At 39.1% G+C, this 27,527-nt stretch overlaps 1 protein-coding gene across 2 annotated transcripts in view; it reads right to left on the reverse strand.

The window, feature by feature from the left end:
* Window positions 1-720: 720 nt before the first annotated feature.
* PRRX1 (paired related homeobox 1) overlaps window positions 721-27,527 on the reverse strand; it is a 76,328-nt gene continuing 49,521 nt past the window's right edge. The window contains exons 2-5 of one of the 2 annotated variants that reach the window (XM_004317871.4): window positions 18,523-18,698; window positions 13,629-13,810; window positions 9,764-9,835; window positions 3,822-4,060 (exon numbers count right to left, since the gene is read on the reverse strand). In XM_004317871.4, coding sequence (XP_004317919.1) covers window positions 9,781-9,835; window positions 13,629-13,810; window positions 18,523-18,698 — 413 coding nt within the window. In that variant the 3' untranslated portion in view covers window positions 3,822-4,060; window positions 9,764-9,780. Of the gene's footprint in view, window positions 4,061-9,763; window positions 9,836-13,628; window positions 13,811-18,522; window positions 18,699-27,527 lie in introns of both variants that reach the window. The other variant, XM_033855216.2, reaches the window with a different exon arrangement.

The raw sequence follows: 27,527 nt of genomic DNA on the forward strand, positions 1-27,527 counted from the left end.
CCGTATCCCTACCTTCATCCTTTCTTACGCATACCATTCCCCCTACCTGAAAGCCATCACTTTCCCTTCTCCTGACCAAATCCTTGCTGATGAAACTCAAGTCCCAGTTCCTCCGTGAAACCCTCTCCCATTCCAGTTCACAGTGTTTTCTTGCTTCCTCTTCTGAACTCCCATCTGCTCTATTTCTTTGACACATTAATTTATTGTCTTGAACTACTGCATAAATTTGTTCATGCTGTAGTTGCCTTTTAAATCATATTTTAATTTGTATGAAAAAACTCGATTCCTATTTCGTTTTTCTACATCACGCCTCCACCAGTTACCACACACAATGCTATAACAATAGGTGCTTAAGAAATGTTACTTTGTTACTTCTTTTTTCTAAAAGAAAAGGCTGTGTTTTATATAAAATCTGTTTTGTCTAATGATATCTGTTATTGTGGATACTAAAGATGTGGATGAAAAATAGCAAAACTCTCCTAAAAGATCCACTTTACACTTATCCATTATACTAAAAAAAAGTCCCCTCTTTCTCCCACCATTTGTCTTTGTTTGTGAGAACAATAGATTATTTCCCTTTTTTAGAAAATATTATTACACTCTGATAAAAGTTCTCTTGTTCATAAATCCCTCTTACCTTCACTCTTTTCTGAGTGCAATCTTAGATCTTAGCAGATGTGTTTTTGAAGGTCAAAGAGAAAAGAACCAGCAGACTCAGCATAGTAGTATCCTTCTTTCTTTTTATTGAAAAGGAATCATTTCTATTCTAGCGCAAACAATGTATATTTTACATCATAAAGCAAGATATAATTTACATATTACATTTCTTATGAGATCTTTATACCCTAAATGTCATTCCCTTTTTTATCCGGTCACTTCTTCCTGCTTGATTTAAACTGCCAAGTACCCTACAAATCAGCGCCTTATTCTGGTGGTGGGGGGGGACTGGGGACACAGACAGATAGTTTGTATGTATTCATCTGTTATCTGGGTATAGATGATAAGGAACAGGGATATGCCTTTGAATTTTGTGTCCCTGAGGCCCTCTGTTGACACCTGGTTTAGGAGCCAGAAGGCTACTCCTCCAAATCACATATCAAACTTCTATTTTTTTAATCAATAACGAATGAACAAAATTGAGTGCTTGTACCCTGTGTACATGTCTCCATCAGATGCTTACATAATAGGTGTCTGTGGTATTGATTCACTAGCAATAAAAGCTCCTGTGGCAGACAGCATTGGTTACTCTATGATATTCCTGGACAGCACTTGCCCAGGTGTTGGGTAAAATTGCCTAATTTCATCCAGCACTGGGGTTATGGGTTCAGGCTTTTCTCTTCACCACTGGAAATGAATGTCAGGATGCAAGTTTCAAATGACCTTGTTTTACATGATCCTCTATCTCTTTACTCCCTCTTCTAAGATTTCCCCCTTTTTAGCAAAATCTTTTCACCTATGATGTCTCTTCCATGCACTATATAACCCAAATCCTCTTTTAGCTGTTCTCCCCAAACTCCAAAAGTTCACCAATTTCTTGGACTGCACTCATTTCACAAAGAATGTTTTAATCTGTTAGGATACACTGTTCCTTTGAAACTTGATAATCTGCAGCAACTAGTGGGACAAAAGAATTAGTTGAAGAATACTTCAGGAAGCAAGTAATGTGTGTTGTTCAGCCAGCCTACATAAACCATTCAGTAAGAAATATTTTAATAGTATGTTGAGAGAATCAGCTGATGAAAGCAAAATGCATAAGATGGGCTTCCTTCTTAATAAAAGATGTTCAAAATCAACATAGGAAATACATTTTCAGATTGGTGGCTGTTTGACTGAAAAAATACCACCATTAGCTTAATCTGATATGCCAGGGAAAATAAAAAATCTGTACTGAAAGTGCATCTTAAATCCCAAATCCTTGCCTGTCACTCAGAGTTGGCATATTTGGCCAAAATCAATCTAAACCTTTTCAAATTACTGATAAAAATTATTAGAAATCCAAGTTGGTCAGGATGAAAACATAAGTCAAAGATATGTCTGTTCTGTGTGTCTTAAATTATTCTTTGGTCAAATGATGTGATTTTTTGAGAGGTCTGCAAATATAAACCTATTTCTCATTTCCAAATACAAGGTTATAAGTATTTACAGCAAGGTAGCATTTCCTTGCTAGAAAACAAGGCTTCTGGGTACAGCGGCCTTCTATTAACATGGTATACTTTTATATTCCCTTTCCTCCCATGGCTACAAAGCGCTGGACGTACAGAGAATACAGGAAAGAATGAAAAAGCAAATGATTAGAGCCTCACAACACCCCTGTGAGGTAGGTAAGTATTGTTAAACCCATTTTACAAAAAAGGTAAACCAAGGCACAGCATGGTAACATGGTTTGGTCAAGTTTACCTGACAAGTTACAAAAGCACGGGTGGAAACAAAGAGAAAGAAACAAAGAAAAGGTCAGTCCTGGCTCCCAGCCCTAGACACAAAACTTTATTTCAATATATTAGAAGATAAAAATAGCCCACAATTGCCTTTTAAATTTTTAGAATTTAGATAAACCTTTAAGTATTCCACTTAAAGGCGTATCTTTCAGATTTCTGTTGAGTGGAAAAAGGACAGATGACGAAACGGCTTTCCCTCTTCTAAGTGTAATTCACGTGATAGATCAGAATGTATCAGCATTCCACCAGAGTTCAGGTGCCAAACTCAAGGACATTTTCATAGCCTCAAATAGTTTCTAATTTATTTAAAACCCTAATGTGAAAATTAGACCTGTTTTCAAACAGCTGCCCTATCAGTTGCTCTGTGGCCGTAATGAGAATTTTGTGTAGAGAAAGAAAGGAAATGAGATCCCTAATAAAAAGTCTTATCACCGTAGAAATAAAGACACTGGTGATGGTGTGAAATTTGCTCTTTGTAGTGTTTGAGAAACTGCAAACTCAAGCTTGCAAGAATATTTTATATATATATAATATATAAATATATACAGTATATATATAAGTGTGCATCTGACTACCCTTAAGGCACCAAAGAGATATAGGCCATGCCTTTCACAACTTAGTCTTTGTTTTCCTAGAGAAATGTCTCTCCCTCTCTCGAGTGAAAAATGTATCTTCTATCAAATAGCCTATGACAGCAAATCATTCAAGAAACAACAAATATCTTTAACTTAGGATGGCTGATTGATTGGATAGGGGTGAGGGGTGGTAGTGATGGTAATATTATCCTCTATAGTTTAGAGCTTAAATCTAGAGCTTAGATCTAGAACTTAGAGCTTAGAATTAGCCAGACATAGCCAATCACACTGGATCAGACAGGCCAGTGACCAGATGTTGTATACAATTGCTTTTTCTTTCCAGTAGCTGATGGAACAAGCTTACCATGACCAACAGAGATGGAGACAATGAGAAAGGGAATTATGTCTGGCACAGATTCTTCAGAAAGACTTTGGCTTTTCAGAAGTTCCTAGAGCTTCTGTACAGAGAACTAGGAAGAAGGATAGTGTAAGACACTGAGGTTCAAACAGGTCAATGAGGAGACTATAGGCAATTATTCTGAATATATATACATATATGGTTTCTTTGGCTGCTGTAGATTCTTTTAAAACCCATACAATCATGGGGGTGGGTGGGCTGAACTTAACTGAAGAAGCTCAGAGTATATCAAGCAAAGCATATGAATCGAAGGAAAAACAAAATTAACACACACAGAAACAAGTGGTGGTGGTATCCCAGAGGGAGGAGGAACATTTGTTAACTAATTTTCATTTTGCTCCTCTCCTGCTTTTCTCTGCCATGGTCCCAATAGTTTATTTCTGTGTTTGTTTGTTTGTTTTTATTTTTTTCCAGCAGATGTAGAAATGACAGAGCAGGATAGGTGTCTTATGGTTTTTGATTTCTTCTTAGGCCTGTTTAATTATTTTTTTCCTCAGTTGACTGTTGGCACCTGGTTCCTCTGTAAACTATATTCCTTGGCCTTCAGTCTCAGGTTGGCAATGCTGTTGGCCATGTTGATGCCCTGTGCAGGGCTATTGTTGGCACATGTGGCAGAATAAGTAGCCATGGCGCTGTAGGGACAAAGGAGAGAGCAGGGAGAATAACAGGCATTAGTTTCATAAAGCTGCAAGTCTGTGCCCCAGATGGGTACAAGTCTCAGGATGGGGGCAGGTAGGGGCAGGTGGGTTGGACTACATGACCTCTGAGGTCCCTTACAGCCCCAGATTCCATTAGTCTAAGGCCCTTGGAAAAGGATGGCAGTGTTTTGAAGGGCAGGGAAAAGCAGTGGAGCGTGGAACAAGACGAGGGGAAAAGTATTTTCTGTGTTGGCTACAGTGAGTAATGATTTATTTCTGGGGTGAGAGAAGAAAGCTGCTTATGGTGGATAACAGGTGTTTCATCAGTTGACCAGTTAAAACAGTGTTTAATCTTGTCCTGCCTACATCACCAGCTTGTGGGAGTGAGGAGGAAGAGAAGGAGGCATTTGAAAAGAAACTACGGGGCATTTTTCATTCCTCATTCTAGGTAGCTGACATTAATCCTAACGTATTTTAGATAATCACTGAATACCATATTAAATAGTGTACTTGGAGAACCAGTTAAATAATCTAAGATGACTTCTCTGCCTTTGTTGATCCACTGGTTGATAGTACCAAGCACTGCCAAATCAAGAGGTTTCCACTCCAATTGGCCTTGATTTTATAACTTATTCAAAAGTACTTGAGCAGCTTACACTGTCTTTTGGGTCAGTTATTTTGGAAATGTTTAAATCTCTTAGATAAACTAGCAAATGCTCCAGTATTCCTGACCTCAGAGGTAACTGTTTCTGACTGTTATTATTGCTGAGAAAAACCCAAAGTTGTTTTTCATTGTCAGAGACTGTAATTAAGACCTAGGAATACCACTGGGCAGAAATTTGTAATTGGTGGTTTTCTGTTAATTGTATCCATGAATTTCTTTTCAAGGAAAAGTAAAGGTTTCTTAGACTTGGATGCAAATTATCCATTACTTGATACTAAACAGCTATAAGGGAACTCATTTTAATTCAATGAAAATGTTCCTAGTTGTTTCTAAGATTAACAAAATACCTTTCAACTGTGGGCTGAAATGAGATAGACTTATAAATGGAATGACATGTGCTCTTCTGGTGCCTGCATTCCTATGCAATTTTGTCAGCCACACAGGAGTTTGTGGTTCTGGGGATCAAGTGACAGACCAGAAAGAAAGAACTAAAGCTGCTCTACAAATAGAGAGACTGTATCATTAATACTTATTTGGGACACCACATAGTCAAGATTTACGTCAAGACTTAGAGTCAAGACTCACAATAGCCTATATCAGCTCAGTTACTAGCAATTAACCCAGGAAAATTGGGTTAAAAAGTATAATTAGGTCTTTCCAGAAATACAATCCTTAATTTAAGACCCTTATAACACTGGTATGTGTATGAGTGTGAGTGTCTATGGTTGTGTCCTATGGCAGGGGGAAGACTCAGAAGCGTTCCAAAATAACCCTACACTCTTCTATTTCATTGTTGTGTGTTTCACTCTTACTCATCTCTGGGTGCATGATCTTAACTGTCTACACAAAGTTAGATTTATCTATAGCACCCTGTACTTATTTCAATTCCTCATACTATAAGCCCCATAGATGAGATACCACATCTGCCTTGTTCACCACCATGTCCCCAGATAGAACTACCACCATATCTAGCACGTATTTGGCATTCAAGAAAGTATTTAATGAATAGATAAGTAACTGACAAATATCTAGATACTGTATGATTAAACTGATTACTGCTCAGTATCAGTGATCTCTGTCATCCTGCTGTGAGCAATGATTTCTAAAAATATTTTACCGACATGCTTTTATTTTAAGGAACCAGTCCTTCCCGTTAATTTTGCTATCTTAATCGAATGTGCCAAATCAAAAGGGACATGACAAAGGCAAGACTGATGATTGCATATTCTTAATCCACCATAAATAGCTTTTAACAGTAAAAAGTGAACAAATATTGGTGCAGGTTAGACTTATAGAATAGACTATTACTTCTACTACTGTCTACCAAAAGACAAAGACAGAAAGAGCCCCAATTCATGTAGGTTTCAATTAGGAGTGAGATAAATAGTCAGAACAACCTGTTAAAATGGGACAAGTTTTTTTCTTTGTTACAATATACCAAGAAGTCTCATTTATTTTCAAAACCCATATACATATTATCATTTAAGTTCTGTATGAATTACATGCTTCCATTCAAGACCCTACCAGAAATATATGCAAATCCATAAATCCCATACTCAAGAAATTTCTAGGATATACTGAAATCTAAGATTTCAAAGAAATAAAAGATCTAAGTAGCTGAGAAAAAAGATAATTGGATTTGGAAAATGTACTTAAGTTATAGATTATGACATCAACCAAATCAGCCTTTCTCAGCCAGATTTCTGTGAGAGAATTAAGTCCTAAAGATGGTACATAGTATAATTTTAAATGCATAGGAAAGAAGCTGAGATTTTGAGTTATCTGTATTATTTAGGTACTGAGAATAAAATTAAATGGCTTCTGAAAACAGGAGGCTAAAACTTCATGAGAGAGCAGAAAGAAAAAAAAAATTCTCTGATGGCAAACTGTAGATTGTCATAGAGTATTGTGCTTTTACGTATTTGGCCCAATTTCTCGGGGGATATGTTTTGCCTCCTTTGAGATCCTGGACAAGCAAAGTCCTATTTAATAGAGATTCTCTCTTTTTGTGATGATCAAAGGTGTGGCCACTTGCCTTAGCAGACAAAGGGAATTAGAACCATGGAGAATTAGTTTACTGAAGATGCTGTTACTGTTTTCTAGAAATGTCTACTGTATTTGCGATTTCAGTTTTATCTATTATATAACCATTTTGCTGCAGTTACTTCATAATTCGCTAGTATCATCTGGTTTTCTAGTCTGAAGACTTAGTATGGTAACACATATCTTGGAAACACTGAGATTTTCTAACGCAGGCCAGATGTTAATATCCCAGATGAGATGAATGTTGATCCACTTCCCATCTCAAAACCAAATTAATGGAATTAGAGTTATATTTTACACAGGAGATTGGATTTTCACTGAGACATTTTTCCTTAAATAGCAACCTGTGTTTGCAGAGTTGAGAACAACACCCTTGTCTAATTGTACTGTGGTGCTGTTAAAGGACACCACTGTGTTAGTGAGACCATGACAATGACTTATATGTAGCTCTCAAGTTAGAGGGATGTGAGAATAAAAAAGCAGTTGATATTAATGAATGAGTTTTGCAATATCCTATACACTTGATAAGTGATAAGCTTTTCACTCTATAAACGTTTAGGAAAGCTATAAACTTTCAAAAATCGGTCTAACTTATTTCAGCATCGCATAGCCATAAGAAATAGGATAAAAGAACAGAGACCACCTTAATTCACAGCCTCTAAACAAACATTTAGAGTACATAACTTTATAGGTAGAGGCTAAAGTGATATTGTGTGCACACACTAAAGAAAACGAGTATGTTTTCCCTCCAGCAGTTTGACATGAATCTAGTTTCTCAACTTAAACTAAAACTACCATTTAGGCAAGTAGGGACCAGTCCTTTGACATACCAGTAATAAGCAAGACGTGTTACAGGTCAGAAAAGACAAAATTAATCCAAGAGCAGCTTAGTCATGCTTTAAAAAGGCATTAGAAGTATGATGGAGAGGACCCACTTCCAAAAGTGACAACAGATGCAAGAGAGCCTTGAGTGGCTGTCAATTTGAAAGATTGTTCATGACCACCTGTTTTCCATGTCACCAAAACTTCTAAAGCTCTGTGTTAGGAAAAGAACGAGAACCCTGAAATGTTTTCTCACGAGACAGAAACCAGTGAGGTTAATAAGCTGTTTTCAACCAAATTAATGGGGCCATTCGCACCATGTAAAATGACCTCTCCTTCCTAAACAGGATTAAGCTTCCTGGGCTAAAAAGATGAGGTTGAAACTAGGTAATTTATTAAGCACATGATAACACCAAGAGCCTGCTTTCCAACACGTAGAGATCCTGCCCATTGGTCTTGCCTTCTGCCTATTCCTCTAACAGGATGCAGACATGAGATGAGTACTAAGACTGGGCTTATAGGGTTTGGCCAAAGCAATATTTCTATTTAGTTTTGAAGACTGTAAAATTCTCTGTGTCTGTGACCAAGAAACGACATTGCCATGTACAGGGCATTGAGGAATTAGAGATGAAAAAGAAATACTTGTATCCTATCTGTTGATTCAGCAAATCTGCTCTGGGACTTGCACAGAGCTGACACATTTAAGTAAGCTTGAAATTTTTCCCTCTCCTTATTTGGAGATTCCTAACAGTTGGAGCCCAGCCACAGACAGCAGAATGCTAACCACCAGCAGGGTTAGAGTTCTGTTTTCACTGGGGACAAATCATTTTTGATAATTTCAACCTACCTTGAGAGGTTGTCGTGAGGGATAGTGTGTTAAAATGACTGCCAAACACCAAGGAAGTATGGAAAATACTATACATGGTATGGTTTTAAAGCCAGGAAACTTATGACCGTCTCCCCCTCTGCTTTCTAATCACCTGGAGTGTAAATCCCACAAATCACGAAACAATTGAGGAGAGCTGGGGGAAAAATACTACCTGACTCAGTTTTCAACTCTAACTTTGTTTTCTATTTGGCCCTTTTGGAAAAATGATGACAAGCTATGGAAAATTTCACCCCAAAGACAGATCTGTCAGCCCAAGAAGTCTATGTGTCTTCCTGAGATCCTAAGGCTTCCCAGCTTGGGATTTTTCGAAAGGCTGTAGAGCTTGAGGTTTTCATGACTCTGTCTGTGACGTGTAGAGGTTGGAGATCATCTCTTTGGTTTGTTCTTTTGTCAATGCAAGAACAGCAGAGGTATACTTGCTTCATCTAAGAAAATTCAATATGAGTTTTCCTAGGGAAAATTTACTTTTAAAGAGAGACCCGATAAATCCTTTTGGAAATGATCTTTTCGTGATTTAAATAATCATTTCCAACTTCTGTTTTTAAAACTCAGAAGTTGATTTTTTTAAACGTACATTTAGCTCTTAAAGTGGACACATTTGGGCCATATTTCATTACTAAGCCTTCAGTTTGCACTGCATGTTCAGTGATGCTTCCACCATTTTAAACTTTTCTTTCTAGAAATGTTTTATATATGAAGACTTGCATCTTTCTGTTGTCTCAATGATTTTTGTTTCTCTTTTTGAAATGCACATTGCTTAACGTAGGTTCCAAATGCCCCTGTGTGATATATAATAGGGAAACTATTACTAGCTCAAGCTTAGATACAAGGTTACGTAGATTCACGACCCAACTGGCCTGAAGAACAACAAGAGCCAGGACAAGAACATAGTTCTTCTGACCTCTGTCCCATCTCCTCTAAAACCTCACTATTCAAAGTATGTACCAAGTGTCAACAGCATGGGCATCACATGGGAGCAAGTTAGAGGTGCATTTCCCAGGTCCTGCCCCAGACTTCCTGAATCTCATTCTGCATCGTACCGTGATTCCAGGTGATTCATACGCCCAGTAATCTTTGCAGAGCCGTGCTCTAGGCTATCAGACTACCCTTAACTCTATGGACGTATTTTCTTGCAGTTTTGGTTTCCAATGGTGTTCCCCACTTGAGGACCTCACTGCTTTCATTTCTAGGACTGGTAAGCCCCACTTTCTTGAATATACTTAATTCCCATTTAAACCCTACCCCCAGCAGCCGCCCTCTTCCCCCTCTGACAAGTTACCTTTTCAGTGTCTTCCGTTAGAATCCGTTATGAAGCCCCTCGTGTAAACAACATCTTGGGAGGGACGAGGATCTATTTTTGAAAGTGTGAAAGGGAGAAATGAGCCAAATGCGTTCAGCAGATGTCAGGCAGCACCGTGACCACGATCAAATGAGGGGAGGAGGAGAAGGTGGGGGGAGGGAAATTGTGGATAAGGATCGCTGGCCTCTCTTTCACTTGTCATTAGTTTTCTTTGAAGCCCAGCCCTCCCTCTGGAAATGTCACTCCAGACCAACACTGCAGAGCTAGGCCATTCTTTATCTATCTTTCATAGGAAGGGATGTCTCTGCAGAAAGGTTTCTTAACTACTTCATCTAAAACAACAGTCAAAAGTCCAGGACTTGGTAAATCACTGCCACCCGAAAGGCAAAGCAGTACAAGCTAATGAGTCTTAAATAACTCTAGTGCTTGTGTGTGCTTTCATTTGCATAAGGAAACAGTTCTTAGCTAAGCAGTGAGCATGTGTGCCAAAGACAAGCTTCTTTCAACTGTCTAGGCGTAGATAAAGAAGACACCTGCCAGGACAGTAGTGTCCTGTTAAGGAATGCTTTGTTCCTTCTGGTGACTCAGTTTCCTACCTGATATCATCACCTCTAACACCCTCGAGGGAATGAAGGAGGTCATGACATGCTATAAATAGAGTGAACCATAAGTCTCAGTTTGCCAGGGACAATCCCAGTTTATGCCTGTTGTCCTAGTGTCATTATGAATAGCACTCCCCTTTTACTTCAAAAGTGTCCCAGTTTGGATGATAAATTATACAGCCACCACTCTAGATATAAAAGACACCCAGAAAAAAATACGTTGGCTGTTTCCCATCCCATAATTCTGACCATACACACGCTCTCTGCTTTGAGTCTTGCTTTCCTCCTGTCTTCTTCCACAGTTTGCTGTGGAAGTGAGCAAACTGTCCTCTTTGGCAAAACTGTCTGCTCCGCTGTCCCTGGGTTGCATGACCAAGCTGCCTCTCTCATCCCAGGGGTTACCCACACACCCCAGAAGGTGGACCTCAGTCGCAGGCATGCTTCACAGATCTGAGACAAACCCTGAATCAAACAGGCATGTTTACGTAGTTTCCTAGTCTTATACGATTTACTATTTTCAATATCGTGTAAGATTTAATTTGAATGAAAATATGGTTATGTGGCCTAATACTTTGGACAGAAACAAACAGGGATCATGAGCCCTCGCTCTAATTCTGCTTGCTGAAGGCTTAAACTTGGGCAAGTGTTGGGTCTGTTCTTTGAAACCAGATCAAGGACAGAGCTGCCACACAGGTGCGTCCAAGGATTAACCAAGAGAAATGCCTTTTAATGAATGTCACATGTGAGATAACTAATTTGACATAATAGTACCAACAGAAATAGCAAGTTAATTTTCCATAACACAAAAGGTCTATCATTTCCTCTGCTTTTCATCACTTGGTTTTCTTTTATATTTCCTTAACAAGACTTATATTTCCTACCAAGCTTCAAAATGTGAAATCATAATGTATTTTGGTTCTAAACATAGCAGAAAAAATCTCTAAGAAACAAAATAGCTTTGTGCCACTTTTAGAAATTAATCAAAATATAAACACTTCAGTCAACATTGGGTCAAAAAACATTACTATTGCTTAAATGACTGCTTAAACCATCATTTTTCTACTTAAATCTGGAGATGAATTAATTCTTCATACAGAATATGAACAATCAGATTCTATGAAATTTTTAATTATTTTTTACAAACTCTGTGTCTAAGAGAGAAATGATATAAAAGCATACCATGAATTGAGTAAGAAGTACTAGGTTATATGATTTTTAAGTGAAAGGAGCAGAATACAAAATAGTATTTATACTAAGTCTATACTATATGAAATACTGAACTCTAATTGCAAAAATAAACACTAATTATCTCAAGATGGTGGAATTGAGTGTTTTTTTAAAGTGTATCTAGTATTTCTACATAATCATTCAAAATAAAATAGAACACTTCCCCAAATAGCACACATAAATTGCATAATAATTTCAATTACATGCCCATATACATAGTATGTATAATGCAGGCACAGGATTTGAACTTCTGCTGAGGTCCAGGTGATCTAGCCATTAATTCAGGGAAGATTTCATCCCCACTCATGCAGTGTACTGCCCTCCGCCTCTCACTGGTAAGGACCATGTGACAGCCATCTGGGTTATTACAGCTGGTATGAAAACTTCCTCACTAGGATCCAGGAAGAAAAAGGAGCTGAACTCCCTGGTTGTGACCAAATTCAAACCAGAGACCTTGAAACATCAAGCTCTGATCCACATCCATTTCCCAAGCCATTTAATGAGTCTATGAACTATCAATATTTATCTGAAAAACAAAGCAGTCTTCCACTTTTTTAAAATATTGAAGAATATATCATTTCACGATGGTCTTCAAAATATGTTTTTAGTAAATCCTATGGGAGAGGAGTCTAAATTTTAAATAGGACACACAGATAGGACTAATCTTTTGAAATCAGCAAAGCATACTATGTCTGAGAGCAATAGAAATTTCCAGTTTCCTATGCATAGAATCTCCATGTACTAAGACCAAAGCAATTCAGGCTAATTTCACAATGGGGAATTTAAAAGAAATTTTCAAATCCATTTATGCTGTTTCTTTCAAGGAACTGATTTGGAACAGAGAGAATATTTAGTTGAGGTTTTTTTGCTTTGATTAGAGTGATCAACTTTTGCAAGTATTTGCGTTTCACTAATGTTGCATTTCACATCAGTAGCTCAGCATCAACTGGGAGATAATCTTATGATTAGTTTAAAACCTCTCTTTAAACTTTTAATTAACCTTAGCAATAAAAAGGTAAACAGAAGCATAATAAATGAATTTGTAAATACTTCCTCCTCCACTGCAATCAGCCAGAGAACACATAGCCTTGATCTGGTTTCTAAGAATACTCAGGTTTAGGTTCAAATAAAGACACTTTAGACTGATGACAATGCATTAGGCACATGTGTCTCAGCTTCCCTCTGGCGTTAATCTGTATTTTCTGGACAGCATAATAAATGGAGGTTAAAAGCCTTTCCAAGCCATTGAAATAATACTCTGTTATTTGCTTCCTTAATATTTTTCACCTTTTAAATATAAAAACTTAGTGTAAATTATACATTGTTTTTATATATTTAAAAAAAAAACACACACACACAAACTAACCCCTCAAAGAACTTCAGATAAGTAGACAAGAATTAGCAATAGATTAGGAAGGCATCTTGGATCATAAGACATCCCCACCTACTAACAAAGAACTATGGCCATGAAAGTTATCTGAATGATCTTGGGTTTTTTCCCCTTCTCTCTCTCCCTGTCTTTCTCTGTCTCTCTCCTTCTTTTTTCCCTTCCTTACTTCTTTTCTTTTCATTCAAAATCAGTTTTATTGTGAAGTTTGCCTTTGGTCCTACACTTAGAGCCTTACATGTTCAATTCCTACTTGCATATAATCAAACCAATCTATCAGATTTGGAAATGGAGTGAAGTTTTGTTCCAGAATGATTACAAGAGGGACTCTGGGCATAGCTTAATGATCTTTTCTTTGAGATTCTTCCCCATCTTTGAAACCTTTGCAAGAGTTCCTGAGTCCAAGAGGAGATTGCTGATGGCCTGCCCCTCTCTCTTCTGCCCCAAACCCTGCTCCTGGGGCAACTAGTAATCTCCTGTGAAAATCTGGGGATGTCAGCAAGTTGAATGTCTCTGAAGAGGTTAACCCAGTAAGAAATGTCAGCCAGCTGCACAAGCAGCTTTAAACGTGACCAACCGCTGAGAAACGTGTGGAAGCGGAGCAAGGGAGAGTGGGCCAGTCATTCACCTGTACGGAGAGGCCGTCCCCCAGGAGAGATAATCAGTGGGTCTTGGGGCAGGACGAGGTACGATGGGCTGCTCCACAGCAGTCACATCTCCTGAGTAGGATTTGAGGAGGGAAGCGTTTTTATTGGCCAGCATGGCTCTCTCATTCCTGCGGAATTTGGCTCTTCGGTTCTGAAACCACACCTGGAAGATTGTCGGGAGGAGAGAAGAGCATGAGGAGGGAGAGAAAAAAACAAAGAAGAGGTTCCATGAATAAAGTCCTGGTTGATTTTTACCATGCAATACCTTCCCATAGAAGATCTAGGCTAAGTATGGAATTCTTCCCAGAACAACAGAAAACATGCCATAATCCTTCCCTGGTGGGCCATGTTCCAGGGCTCTTAAGCACAAAGACTATTAGAACAGGACCGTGAGGTACTTCCAATAATCAAGCCACCGGAGATGCGGTCCATGACTAACCCACGTGACAGCAAAATATGGATTATATTCCTTGTTGTAATTGTAATAAAAAAAGAAAAATCTCATTAGACTTCTGCACAGATACAATGGCATCTTAAAAGTTTTTTCAAAAACAGAAAAATCTCGTTAGATTTCTGCACAGATACAATGGCATTTTAAAAGTTTTTTCAAAGTTCTTCAAAAGGCAAAAACTTCAACTGCTTTCATAATACTTATTGGATATGGAAAGAAAACTCTCCATCTTCCCAAAAGTAGACCCTGCGACAAGGATTTAAGAAGCAAATAGTTTATCTGGGAGGTGCAAGGAATATCAATAAGAGAGGGAGGAAGTAACAGAAGAAAAGCAACCTCTAACTGTGCTACTGAACCAGCTTCCTCTGTGGGAGCTCAGTCCTTAAGGGGCTCTAAGGACTGATGCAGGGCACACACCTCCCACTGGAGGGGTGAGAGAACTGTGGATTTGTACACTGGCTCCTGTCAGTCATTGATCATAAATGTTCCAACACTTCTGGTGTGTCTCCCGAAGTTCTAGAAAGAAACTTGTGAAACAGAAATGCAGATACTGAAAATTGGAAGTTGGCTGGAGTATATTTAATTGTAGGGTTCCAAGGAAATGGGCAGTACTGATATCATCGACTACAGCTAATAATAAACCTACCACTTATTAAGTGCTATTAGGGCTAGGAACTTATATAAGCACATTACCTACATTATTTCTAGTTATCATGACAATTCCACAATTAGGTGTTATTATTTCTATTTCAGAGTTGAGGAAACCGTTTCAATGAGATTAAGTAATCTGTTAAAGTTCTCACAAGTAATAAATGGCTGAGTTTTTGAGCTTAAGAACATCTGACTCATGATACTACAACTCTTCCAGACTGCCGTGGTATTTTATTCATTCATTTACTCATTCAAGAAGTCTTTATGGCGACTGTGTTCTAGACCCTGGCCTAAATACCGGGAATGGAGAGGTGAGACTTATTCTCTGCTCATAAGCAGCTCACAATCTATTAAAAGAAGATAGACATGTAAATTTGAAAAATTACAAGAATTTTAAGTGCAATTATGGAAACGCATGACCAGGTGTGGGAGAAAGAAATCCTATGGTGAGGAGTGGGACAATTTCACAGTTCTAGTTGGTAACATTCACATAAAATACCATGTGATTGGTGCCCCATGGAAGACCAGGGTGCAAATCAGTAGAGGCAGAATCTTTTCTGGCTTCACCTCTTTTGTTTCTAATGTGTCCTTCATATTGCTATTAGAGTTATCGTTTTAAATGCAAATATAATTGTATCAGGGCTTCGCTTTAGCTTTATATCATCCTCTGACTCTCCATCACCCACAGATTAAAATCAAAATGTATTACCATAGAACAAAGACTGTTCAAGAATTAGCACACTGTCCACCAAGTCAGCCACATCCTGTATCACTTGAATCTCATGCACTGGCCCTTCATCATTTCCAATCCTACCTGGGCTTAAGGCTCCCAAATATATTTGGTTATTTTCCCACCTACGTGTATTCACACTGAATGTTCTCTCTGCCTGTGATATTCTTCCCTTTTGTCCACATGCCAAGGACATGTTTTTTAAGATTTAACTTTAATATCACCTTCTTTGTGAAATGTTGTAGTGGAAAGAACATAACTTTAAAGTCTAACAGAGTTGGATAAAAACACTGGCTCCATGACTTTAAAGGTTTGTCCTTGGATAGTTATTTAATTTCTCTGATTCCTTGTCCCCCAATCAAATGAAGATAATTATACCTACTCACAGGTTGTTGTGAGACTTGGCTCAGAATGGCTGCTTAATGTTCATGTATTCTCTTTTTCCCCAGGAAGATTTAATCATTCCCTCCTCTGGTCTATCACTCATTCTTGAACATTCCTGTAGTGTAGGAATCATCTTACTCTATGATAATAGTATGATATGCACATCTGTCTTCTCTGCCCCCAGTCTGTAACAACTTTAAGGAGAGAGGCCAGTGTATTATTTATGCCCTGCAAACCAAAACCAGTTCCAAGCGAATAACAGATGCTCGATAAATATTTGAGGGAAAAAAGTGAATTTTGCAAAGATGATAAGATATGGCTTCCATCCAAGAGGGCTTCACAGTCTAGTTGGGGAAGTTGGCCCACATACAACTCAATATAATACATGTCATGTTGCGATAAAAGCCATAAATATAAAGAAGGCCAGAGTCAGAGGGAGTGGTTCACACTGGCAAAAGGTAAGACTTCACGGAGGAAGAATAAAGTCACGGAGGGAGAATTCTGTCCTGCTCACGTGGGAAATGTTCACAGCTCTAAAAGACATTAGAACGTAGTAGGATGGAAAAGGTGGAAGATAAAATAGTTTCAGCATATAAGAACGTCATTTGCTCATTGTTGTGATGGGGCCAAAATAGCTCTCAACCCAAAATTGTTCTTTCACATTTTTTTAAAAATTTCCAGCATTGCCGTGTCCAGGTTTCCTTATTTAAAATTCAGATCGCCATGGCAAAAATGGTACTTTCAGGAATTGTGGGTTATTGGCCTAAAATTATTTATTAGGCCACTGCAGGCCAAGCCTGGGGTATAAAACATATGGGGTTTTTGAAGGAGAGGAAGAGATTTAAGAGTAGAAACAGAGAACGTGTTTGGAGAACTGTGGTGAGCAGCATGGGGGAAGAGGATGTTGGAAGGCAGACCTCCGAGTTCTGCTTTGGACTGCAGGACGGAGAGAGCAGAACTGAGTTTGTGCCCGTGGACCACTCTCATCTGAGCCCTGAGAGACTGCCACGCAGTAACATACGCATCCTCACGTATGCCTTCTCCTCACCTATCCTCGGGGGCACCACAGTGCCCAGGCAACTTTCCCCTTTTGTCAATGACATTTTTTTTTCTCCTGGGGAACACTTCTAGGTGAAGTCCCTGTTTCCCATGGGGAAAACTCTTGCACACTCTCTTCAGGTTGAAGGGACCTCTAGGACCCTCTCCCTCAACTCAACGAATGTCTCTCATAGCATAGGGTACTAGATACAGTTCCTACCCTCCACACTCTTTGAGTCTAGCTCTAGTCCCCATCAAGAGGGTTATTATTTGCAGAAAGAAACCCTTTAAGCCCAGACTGAACACAGATATGCAAACAATAACTCATTCGGGAAGACAAGACAGATTTGGCCCACAACCCCTCTTTATCAAAAGAGCAGCCTACTTGGGCTTCCCTGGTGGCGCAGTGGTTGAGGGTCCACCTGCCGATGCAGGGGACACGGGTTCGTGCCCCGGTCCGGGAAGATCCCACATGCCGCGGAGCGGCTGGGCCCATGAGCCATGGCCGCTGAGCCTGCGCGTCCGGAGCCTGTGCTCCGCAATGGGAGAGGCCACAACAGTGAGAGGCCCGCGTACCACAAAAAAAAAAAAAAAAAAAGAGCAGCCTACCACTGGCAATATGGAAAATAATAAAATCTTGACTCTCAGCAAAGACAGCAAAGCACTGCTTGAAAAAGCATTTAGCCAGAAGACTCTTACTTATTTAAAATTTACTGTAGTGCTTAAAATCATGAACTCTGAATCTGCATATCTGTCTTCAAATCCTAGTTCAGCCACTTCCTAGCTGTGTGACATTGGGGAAACTACTTTAACCTCTGAGTCTCAGTTTCCTCATCTGCAAGATGAATAATGTTATCCACCTCAGTGAATTGTTGCGAGGATGAGACAGATTAGTTTATGTAACTACAAACACTAGTTGGCATGTAAGGGCTCAACTAGTGTTAGTTATGATTATCATCATTATTATTCCTAATCACAGGTGGTATTATTTCTAGATGTCTGGCTTGTAGGTGATGTCTCATGGCATTCATATTAGAAACACATGTGATTCTCTTTCCCCTGTCTTACATGCCCTTATCCTTCTTTACTTCATAGAAACACAAAATCATCTATTTGAATGTGCTCTTAATGCAGTTCCTATGGGCAAGGTCTTTGGTGTGTTCATTTCTCACTCCCATCCATGTCCATAATTGTGTGTATTTATAATACCTTTCCTGAAGATTTAGCTATTCCCAAAGTCTGGGGAGGAAAACTGAGATGGAGGACAGAGAGTTCATCTCTCCGGCCACCCTACAACTCAAGTCGAAATCTGGGATGTGGACGAGGGAGGGTGCAGAGTCAAATCCTCCAATGGACAATGTTTATAACATGGATCTGGAAGGGTGAGAAACATTGGGAGGAATGAGACCTCCAGCAAGGCATTTTCTGCCCTACTGAAAGGCATTCACTTCAGTTTTTAAAAATACTCTGCTGCCAAAAGAAACACAATTAGAAACGGACTCTGTTCTCATGCTGTCCATTTATAATTCTTTTTAGGATCAGCTCTGGTCTGAAACCTACAAGTTGTGTTTTTCAACAGTCTTCAGAGATGTGCCTCTAAGGAGGGGAATACTCCGGTTACCTGCACTCTGGCCTCAGTGAGGTTCACCCGGCGGGCGAGGTCTTCTCGCACAAAAGCATCCGGGTAGTGTGTCCGCTCAAAGACACGCTCCAAAGCCTGCAGCTGGCTGCTGTTGAAGGTTGTCCTGTTCCTCCGCTGCTTTCTCTTTTTCTTTTCCTCTGAGTTCAGTTGATCATCTGGAATAGAAGAAATTGATGATAAGGAGCTAAAAAGTCACGTTGGAGGTCCCGGTTTACACTTCTGTACGGTGTACCTACAGTGAGACTGTTTCCTTGGCTCACACGCTTATCAAAGTGCTATAGCCAAATGCCACTTTCAGTGTGCACATGCAGGCGTTGGTGCAATCAGGTTCATATGCCAAGAGCCCGCAGCAGTCCTCATGCTTGGTTGTTGCTTCTAAATCTGGGACCAGACCTGAACTGTCAGAGGGATATTTTTTGTATGCTGAAAAAAAAAATTTTTTTGAAGCCTGTTTTGTCAAAGAGGGCTAAAGGAAAATTTAACTCCTCTCCATATTCTCTGGAGATGGGGGAAGGAGAGTAGATTGCTTTGTACCTCACTTGTCTTAGGCAATATTAGAAGGATCTCTGTTTTACCATGCATTTTCCTGGAAACGGCAAGTAACTCATAACTGTATTCGCTCAAGGCTCCATGCTGTTGCTGAGGCAGGCTTCAGGGGCCTCAGCCTAGATCAGAGCTAGTGCTATAACACCATCAAAAGCTGACACTGACCTGAGACTCACCCTCTAAGAACTCAAGAACAGTCCTGAAACATCTCTGAAACAGTTTCACTCCAAATTTGAGTTCTAAGGCTTTGAGCTCTTGGGAACCTTTGGAGAATCATTTCCCCATGTTTTCACCTGTCAAGATTCCTCCTTGGTTTTCTCTGAGTGCCCCCAAAGGCACCCTGGCAAGCTGATCATCCAGGTTGCCCATGGCAGTCAGAGAGTAGTGTGCTCCTGTCCTGCCACCCTCCTTCAGCCCAGACAGGAATGATGGATGTGTGAAGCTGCGCGGAATACCAGTTGTGCTAACACCACCACCAAGCCCTCACCCTGATGCCCAAGCCACTGCAGAGCCCGTGTAGCACTCAGAGACTTACAGCTCAAGCTGCTCAGGCCCAAGTCACATGCTCAGCCTGATGAACTGAACTCACACTTCCAATCACTTTCCCCACTCAGCTCAAAGAAAAATATGAGGAGTGAGAGTGAGGATGGAGAGAAAGAGGAGCGTGGCTGCTAGCTCCACATTCAACAGAAAGTAGCTCTCAGCCATTTTTTCCAACATGTAAAGTCTCCTGATCCTCTCTGACTATAAACACACAAAATACTCAAAAAATTACTAACATGAATTCTAATGCCCCGAGGAGAGTGACCCACCCCTGAGCTATAGTAGTAGTATTACAAACTGAGGGCATGTTCCAGATTTGGGCGGGGATTCAAAGTGCAGCTTAAATCTAGGAGTTCCTAGCTCAGATCTCTCAGTGCCTAACTAAGGCCTCCAAGACTTTTTGATGAGAGACCCCTTCTTCATGAGTGCTGCTTCATCAGTGGAGGATGAAGCCCTTGGAGCTCAGAAGAGAGACTGCTCATTCCTTCCTGATAGTTAAAGCACCTAGATATAGTAAGTGCTTGTTGAATTTGTGTCCAGGGAAAATGTGAAACTTTTCCTGTCTTTAGAAAATTGTTTCTGTAGGAAAAAAAAAAAAAAGCCGTATGATCTCAACCACATTCCCCCAGCTAAGAAGCTGCTGACACCCATTCTCTCAGCTTTATGGCTGTGTTCAGAGTTGACCACCTCTCTAGTTTCTTCCACTGTGGTACCTCAACAAGGAGCCCTGCTTTGAAGGCAGTTTTGTGACACTCTCAATAAGAAGGTCAGATCAGTGGCATCTTGAGAATGGAGCCAATTTAATTATCATGATTTCTGGGATCTATCAACGCCTGGAATATCCCATCCAACAACCCTGATTTTACCACTATTTAGCTATTAGCAAAATTAGTTTATAATAATGTCAACACTAGAGTTCAAACACCTAGGATCATACATCTTTCAGCTGTTGCCTTGCGTTTGTATGCTCCTTCCTATTTGAATATTTGAAGGCATTCCTGTTGCTCCCATTCTCTTTCTAAATCTTTTTACAGTTCTATGTCTTGCACTTCAGGTCTCTCTCAGTCATTCAGGCCTTTTGACAGCACCACACCTGTATTTCATGCTCCTATTAAACAGAAGTCTGCAAAAAATATTTAGCTTCCATACCAACCCTAGACTGAGATCAATTAGACCCTAGGCTATTTTAATCATATAAAGGAAATCCCTTGTTAAGCCAATCCCATGATTTGCTTTCTTTCCTCAAAGAAAATGCTTTCTCAGGTATAACCACAAATTATAAATCCTTTACGCTGTTTGGTAAGCCCGTTTCTTCTTGTACTGCCAAACTATGATGGAGAACAAGAATTTTTTATGTTTTGTTGTTAGTACTACAACCTGCTCCATAGCCTTTCAGTAGTTCTTTGAAATCTTCCACTCTTCACTCAAATTCCACTGCCTGTCCACCATAAACCACCAACTCCCCTGACATGGGAGCAAGGGAAATGGAGAATTATAGTTTATGACAGAGAATAAATAGCTATGATGACCTGAAATGATTCCAGCAAAAGTTTCCCAGTGAATGTTCTTGTTGTTTTTAACAAATGAAAACACCAGTCCAGATCATGTTGAAGGTGAGAAAAGACACACAAATAACAGGGGTCCAAGGAGTGTATCTGGCAAACGTCCTTCAGAGCACAAGTATAACAGAAAGAGACAGTGACGGGGCAACAGAGACAGCTTGAGCGGCAGCCCTTCGGCTCGTCTGTCTTTGCTCACTAATCACCAACTATGAGCTCCCTGTTTTCCCCCAAGAACACAGAACAGGATCAGTACAATCTCATCAGCAGCATGAGAGAAAATGTGAACATCGTACGGGTTTCCAAATGTGGGGTATTTGAAACACCTGGGATAAGGACTGTTATCAGATTCTGAACTCTGGTTGAATACAGGGTAGAGAAAGTAGTGTATTTTTATCATTGCTGGAATATCATCTTTCTTATAAAAACAGCTACTGTAAAGGTTGATTTTGAAAGATGCTGCCCAAGGATGCTGACAGCCAATTGGCCATCAGGAAATAGCTAATTCTTTGGAATTCTAAAATGGGTAGGATTCACCAAACTGCAGGATAACCACAGGGTACACAGATACATTTTTATCAAAATCATGTTTCAAATCCAAGGTGTTTACAGATTTTATGGATGATTATGTATGTTATGAATGATTGAGTAAATTGTAAGTATGCAGTTACTGCCATGCTTTCTAATAAAAATAAGAAAAATGATCTTATTAGCAGGTTAATTTTCACTTGGATTCATGAGTCATAAAATATTGGCACCCCATGAAACCAGAGAAATTATCTAATTCAACCCTTTTATTTTACAGATGAGGTAAATGAGGCTTAGAAGAATGAAGTGATTTGCCTCAAATCACAATACGAGCTGTGACTGAGCCAGAGCTAGAAGCCAGGACTTCTTTTTTTTTTTAATTTAAGGTATAGTTGATTTATAATGTTGTGTTAGTTTCAGGTGAACGGTGAAGTGATTCAGATATATATTTTTTATATATATATATATATATATAATATATAAAAGAATATATATTTATTCTTTTTCAGATTCTTTTGCCTTATAGGTTATTACAAAATATTGAGTATAGTTCCCTGTGCTATACAGTAGGTCCTTGTTTGTTACCTATTTTATATATAGTAGTGTGGAAGCCAGGACTTCTAATTCCACTCTACTTTTAAGTGCCAATGACAATATACACCCTGTGCAGGAGAGGGGCAATGACTCACCACAGATATAAATAAAAAACCACTACCCCAGGAAAAAATTTTATGGGAAAGGTAGGTTTAACCAAACTAGCTGTATAAAGAGGGTCTCCGGAAGAGGGTCCACGTGTATCACAAGCTGTTATTCCTGCCAGAAGAGCCATTACAAAAATGCAACCATTCTCATCTAGGACAGCAACTTTGATCCAGACGTCCTTGGATTTCACTTTTCAAAGGCCTCTGTAAGTGCTTGCTTCATCAATTAAGTGTGTGCAGGGTTACTTTAGCACAGGAGTAAACCCTCACCTTCCATCTTCTCCTCACATTCATATTAGTCCTTCCCTTTCTTTCATTTTAGGACACAGTTCAAAATCTCTGTCTCCTATGACACATCTTAATCCTACTTTCTCATATAACTTTGCTGATAATGCCAGTCCATATTGATTTCTCCATATCTAAATTCCTAAACATATTTTAGTACATAATCAAATACTTTTTTAAAATTACGGTTCATGTCTTTTTATGTAAATGTTTTGTCACCTCGCTGCGCTCAAGTATTCCTATATAAAAGACATAAGGTCTTTTGATACGTTAAATGACAATAAAATTTGAAAGAGTTATAGTAGTATTGTGGTACAGAAGTAGTCCCAGAAAATTAGAACCTTGGTGATTTACGTAAGGTTTTGGAGGGCTGAATAACTTCTGATTCCAATTATTATTTTTAACAGTGCATAGTAAATAATTAGATTAACATTATCTTTTGTCCCTGGATAATTTTACCTGCGGAGGAAAAAAATCTTTTTACCATGTTTCTTTTTCAAACAGGTTCACCACCAGATTTAGAGAGATGGGAGAAAGCTGGGTGGGTCTGACTCTTCCGTAAATGAAGGAGCTGGTCCTTCTTTTTTATTCCCTACAAGAAAAGCAGATCTAAGATAAATGAATGATTTCAACAAACAGGAACACGCAGGGGGAAGAGCTGCTAAAGAGAATGGTGTTTCCTATGGAACAGGATGTTAGAATACTTATCAAGCACTTCTTTAGGAAAGAAAGCCGTAAATTCTAGGGAGGAGACCCCTCACGCTTTCAAGTAGAAGTTAAAGAGAACAATAGCTCTGTCCTTGGCTCTAGCTTGAAATTCACTGTGAACTTCACTCGCGGCTGCTGAAGTTGCACTGAAGGGAGGGTGGAGAAGACAGGGAGGAGCGCCATCCTCAAGCGTGAGGAGAACGCAGCACACCGCGGTTCCTCCTCACTAAGGTTTGCACTCACTGTGCAGGCTCCAGTTAACTCCCAAAGGCCCTTACGCTCTCCTGCTCTGTACCTTGTGGGACACTTGAGATTCCAAAATCAGTCAGCCGAATGTAATTTAAAGGTACAGCAAAAACATATTTTAGGAATAACATCTGAAGAAAAAAATGTGTTTCGTATGCCTGAGTCACATCAATTTGAGAAGAAATCTGATGCAAGAAGATAAAACGCCAGCTTCAGTAGCAGAAACCAACCATCACATCAAAGCTTGTCATCTGCCTTTTGGCTGAAAACATGGCAGGCAAGCGGATCTAAAGAGCAGCCGGCTGATCATTTTATGGGCATTGAAGAATGTTTTCAAAGGAACTTATATTGCACAACTACTTACTTTAATGGGATTTGTGTGGTTCAGGCCCTGTAACCTTTGGAAAATTGAAGGGAAGTATAATTGTAAAAGCCACTAAAAACTGTTTAGCTTTTATTGCAAGGCTTATGAAAAGCAGTGAAATACAGCTATGGCATTCATTTGAGTTTCTTTGGTTACACTAAGCTCCAGTTGTAATTAGGACAGCATCCTTTCAATAAGTGCTCCGATCAATGGCACACAGGTCCTCACCGGGATGAGTGTAGACTGAGTTTAGCACATCCCACTGACCAAAGCCAAGTTCAGCAGCACATCCGCATCTTCTCTGCAGCATACCTGGTATCCTCCACTGCTGAATCCCAGCAACTGTCAAGAGTGACCAGGTTTCAGCCAATACAAATGCCCAACTGTACAGCTCTTACTCACCTTAGGGTCATGGCTGCCAGAACCTGAACTTTGCGTGATGGTCTTTGATGAGTATATTTTTTCCCTTACTGTCAACTTGGCATAGACATGGTTTATTTTTGGTCAAGTATGAGTCTTAAACCTTAGAAAATAGCATTAAAACACCTTAAACATTTGGGGGAATATATGTTCTTTGGAGAATAAAATGCTCTAAAAAGTTTGAAATAATGTTATTTTGAATGGTTTTCACCCAAAAGATGGATCAATGGCTCTGTGTAAAGATACAGTGGTTTCAAGCAGATACAGCTCAAAGTTGAGCTCTCTGAGTATAACCAACTCTCATTTGAAATAGAAAATACTGGAGAATATGAGGTATCATAATACAGTTTGTACTGCTTTTCACTTCTTCATCTCACATATTTGCTTTCACCTCTGTAGGACCAATACATTTCCATACAGTCAAAAATATCAACACAATCCATATCATCTTATCTACTTTAACTCTCGTAAGACATTTTTCTGAAAGGATTCCTGACCAGAACCTTGAGGATATCCGACACAAAGCAAGCCTTCCGATGCGGCCCTATATTGGAACCCTAGCTTTCTTCTGGGACTATATTGACAATTTTCCCCATGCTATCATTTTTCCATGTGACTCTGGGTCTATTTTAGACTATAACTTCAGAATACAAAGTTTACATGTGTATTTAATTGAAGCTCTTATCAATGCTCAGTGAATACAAATTAACAGTCAGACATAAAATATTCATATATTGGAATTATTATCATAGGAGTTCAGTTACTGCACAAAATACCTTCTCTTCGATAAAGACATAAAATTCCAGCTTCAGATATGTAACCTACTCCCAATTCTCTATGGACGAATCACTTATTTACTCATTTTTCAATTCATTTCTGGATGTCGAAAATAGTGGAAAATGAGAATGTTTTACTCAGAGCTAACTACACTATAATCAGGAGGGAGTGCAGTGGAGTAGAGAGGAAAGTTCACTGGCTTGGCAATCAAAATGACCTGTGTTCTCCTATAGGCCCTGCTACTTTAGTAGCTGTGTGGCCTTGAGTAAGACACTTCACTTCTCTGAGCCTCAATTTTCCAAACAATAAAATGGAAGTAAGACTACCTACTTCCTAGGGTCACTTGAAAATATAATGAACACAGAGCAGGCAGATAGTCTGACACATAGCAGTTGTTTTGTAAGTGGTGGATTTTAACAGCTACCACTGCTGCTGCAATTTCTTCTTGGAGGTGGATTGTCAAAACCACTGCTGTTCTTCCTTTTTTCTTCTGCTTACTGTTTGTTGGTATCTAACTATTCACTAAGATCTCTATCACAGCATAACTGGGGAGATAGTGAGAAAAACATTCAAATATGTTGATCTGGCTTAGTTAGGTTTGATGGAGGGCATAGTTGAGATCTAGGGAGCATGAAAAATGAGTAAAAACTTTATAAATTAAAAAAGAACTGAAACATGACAATAGACCCAAAATTGCACATGGAAATCAGTGCAGTTTGGGTCACTTTTCTACTGCTAGTCAATTCCTAGCTTTCTAACAAGGCAATCAGTTTTCCTCTCTCAATTAAAATTTTGAAAAGAAACTTTCAGAAAGCAGGCAGATTCTAAGACTCAAAGACAGCAACCTTCTCCTTTAACAAGTAATCTCACTAGAAACAAGTTTTAAAAAAAAAATACAGGAGAAAGGAAGAAGACAACCAAGGGCTAAACCCAGGCTATGAAAATTCAATGATTTCGCAGCCTGTTTGCCTCGGGTTGACTAATTTGGTTGCCACATGTCTAAAAACACAAAAGTTGGGTCATACTACTCAATATTTATTCAGTGACTTTTTTTTTTCTAAATGTCTGAGCATTTTGGTGAATTCCAAAGGGATAAAAAGAAACCAAGGAAAGCGAATTCTGGGAAAAGAGTGAGTTCTGACGGAGATTTTAAAAGCTTTCTAAACTTGCAGTATTCCAGGTGTGTGGTCCCCTTGGAAGTGCCGTGTATTTCAGTAGGATTACAAACAAAGCTCTAGAGGAGTTATAAGCTCCTGTCTTCTTTGGGTAGCATCTTCCCTTTGTAGTAAGACTTGTTGTTATTTTGTAAAAGACACAACATAGTCTTAACGTTAGCAGTGGAAATTGGTGTCTCCATGGGAGGCAACCGCTATAAGTCATTTTTTTTTAATGATTCATTTTTCGGGTAATAAATTTTAATGTCCTCAAGAAAAATACGGTAAAAAATACATTTTTTAAAAAAGCAAACAAACAAACATAGCTGGCAGCAGATAGTAATGAAGGAGATGTACATGATTAATGAGTCAGCTCAGCTCTTGAAAGGACAGTAGTGGTGGAACAAGGCTCTTTTACTTGGATAAAAAGACAATTATGAGGCTTGAACACTTGAGAATAGAAGCATGACTAGTCTTTCCTTATGCTTTTTCATCTCAAGTTAAAAGGACAGATGCCTATAGCAGAGAAAGCCACAGAGAACAGAGAATTAGCTTTTCATCACAATAAAGATGGAGCCAAGGATAACTCTGTTAACACTGTATAGAGTAAATGAAGAGGGCTAAAGAGGAGATTAAAGCCCCTCTCAGGTGTTACTCTGGCCTCTGACATCAAACTAATATAAAGACTAAAATATGCCAAAATGGTCAACATAAGAAGCCTGGTATCTTTAAACAATGTTTAAGTGAAAGGAAATTAAAATTCTCTTTCAAGAATTAGAAAAGCCAAAGTGTAAACGGTGGTTTAAAGCTTGACATATTCTGAGAAATGTATCACACTGTAACATCTCTGGATTTCAACTTTCTTATCTGTAAAATGGGGTTGCTTTAAGACATAAACAATACATGTTTTTTAAAAATTATAACAACTAGGTATATACACATTTCCTTCTATTTTGCTTTAAATTCTGTTATGGAGCAGTTGTGGAAATTGGCAATTAGGGTGTTAGATTGGCAATCAGGAGGTTCAGATCCTAATTCAGCAGGATTGCTGACCAAATATGTGATGTTTGGCCTTAGTGTTCTTACTGGAAAAATTATAGGTTGGACTAGGCAACTAAGATCTCTTTCAAATCCAGCACTGTGGGTTTTTCGG

This window comes from Tursiops truncatus, chromosome 1 (assembly GCF_011762595.2).
Source record: "Tursiops truncatus isolate mTurTru1 chromosome 1, mTurTru1.mat.Y, whole genome shotgun sequence".
Classification (NCBI taxonomy): Eukaryota; Metazoa; Chordata; class Mammalia; order Artiodactyla; family Delphinidae; genus Tursiops; species Tursiops truncatus.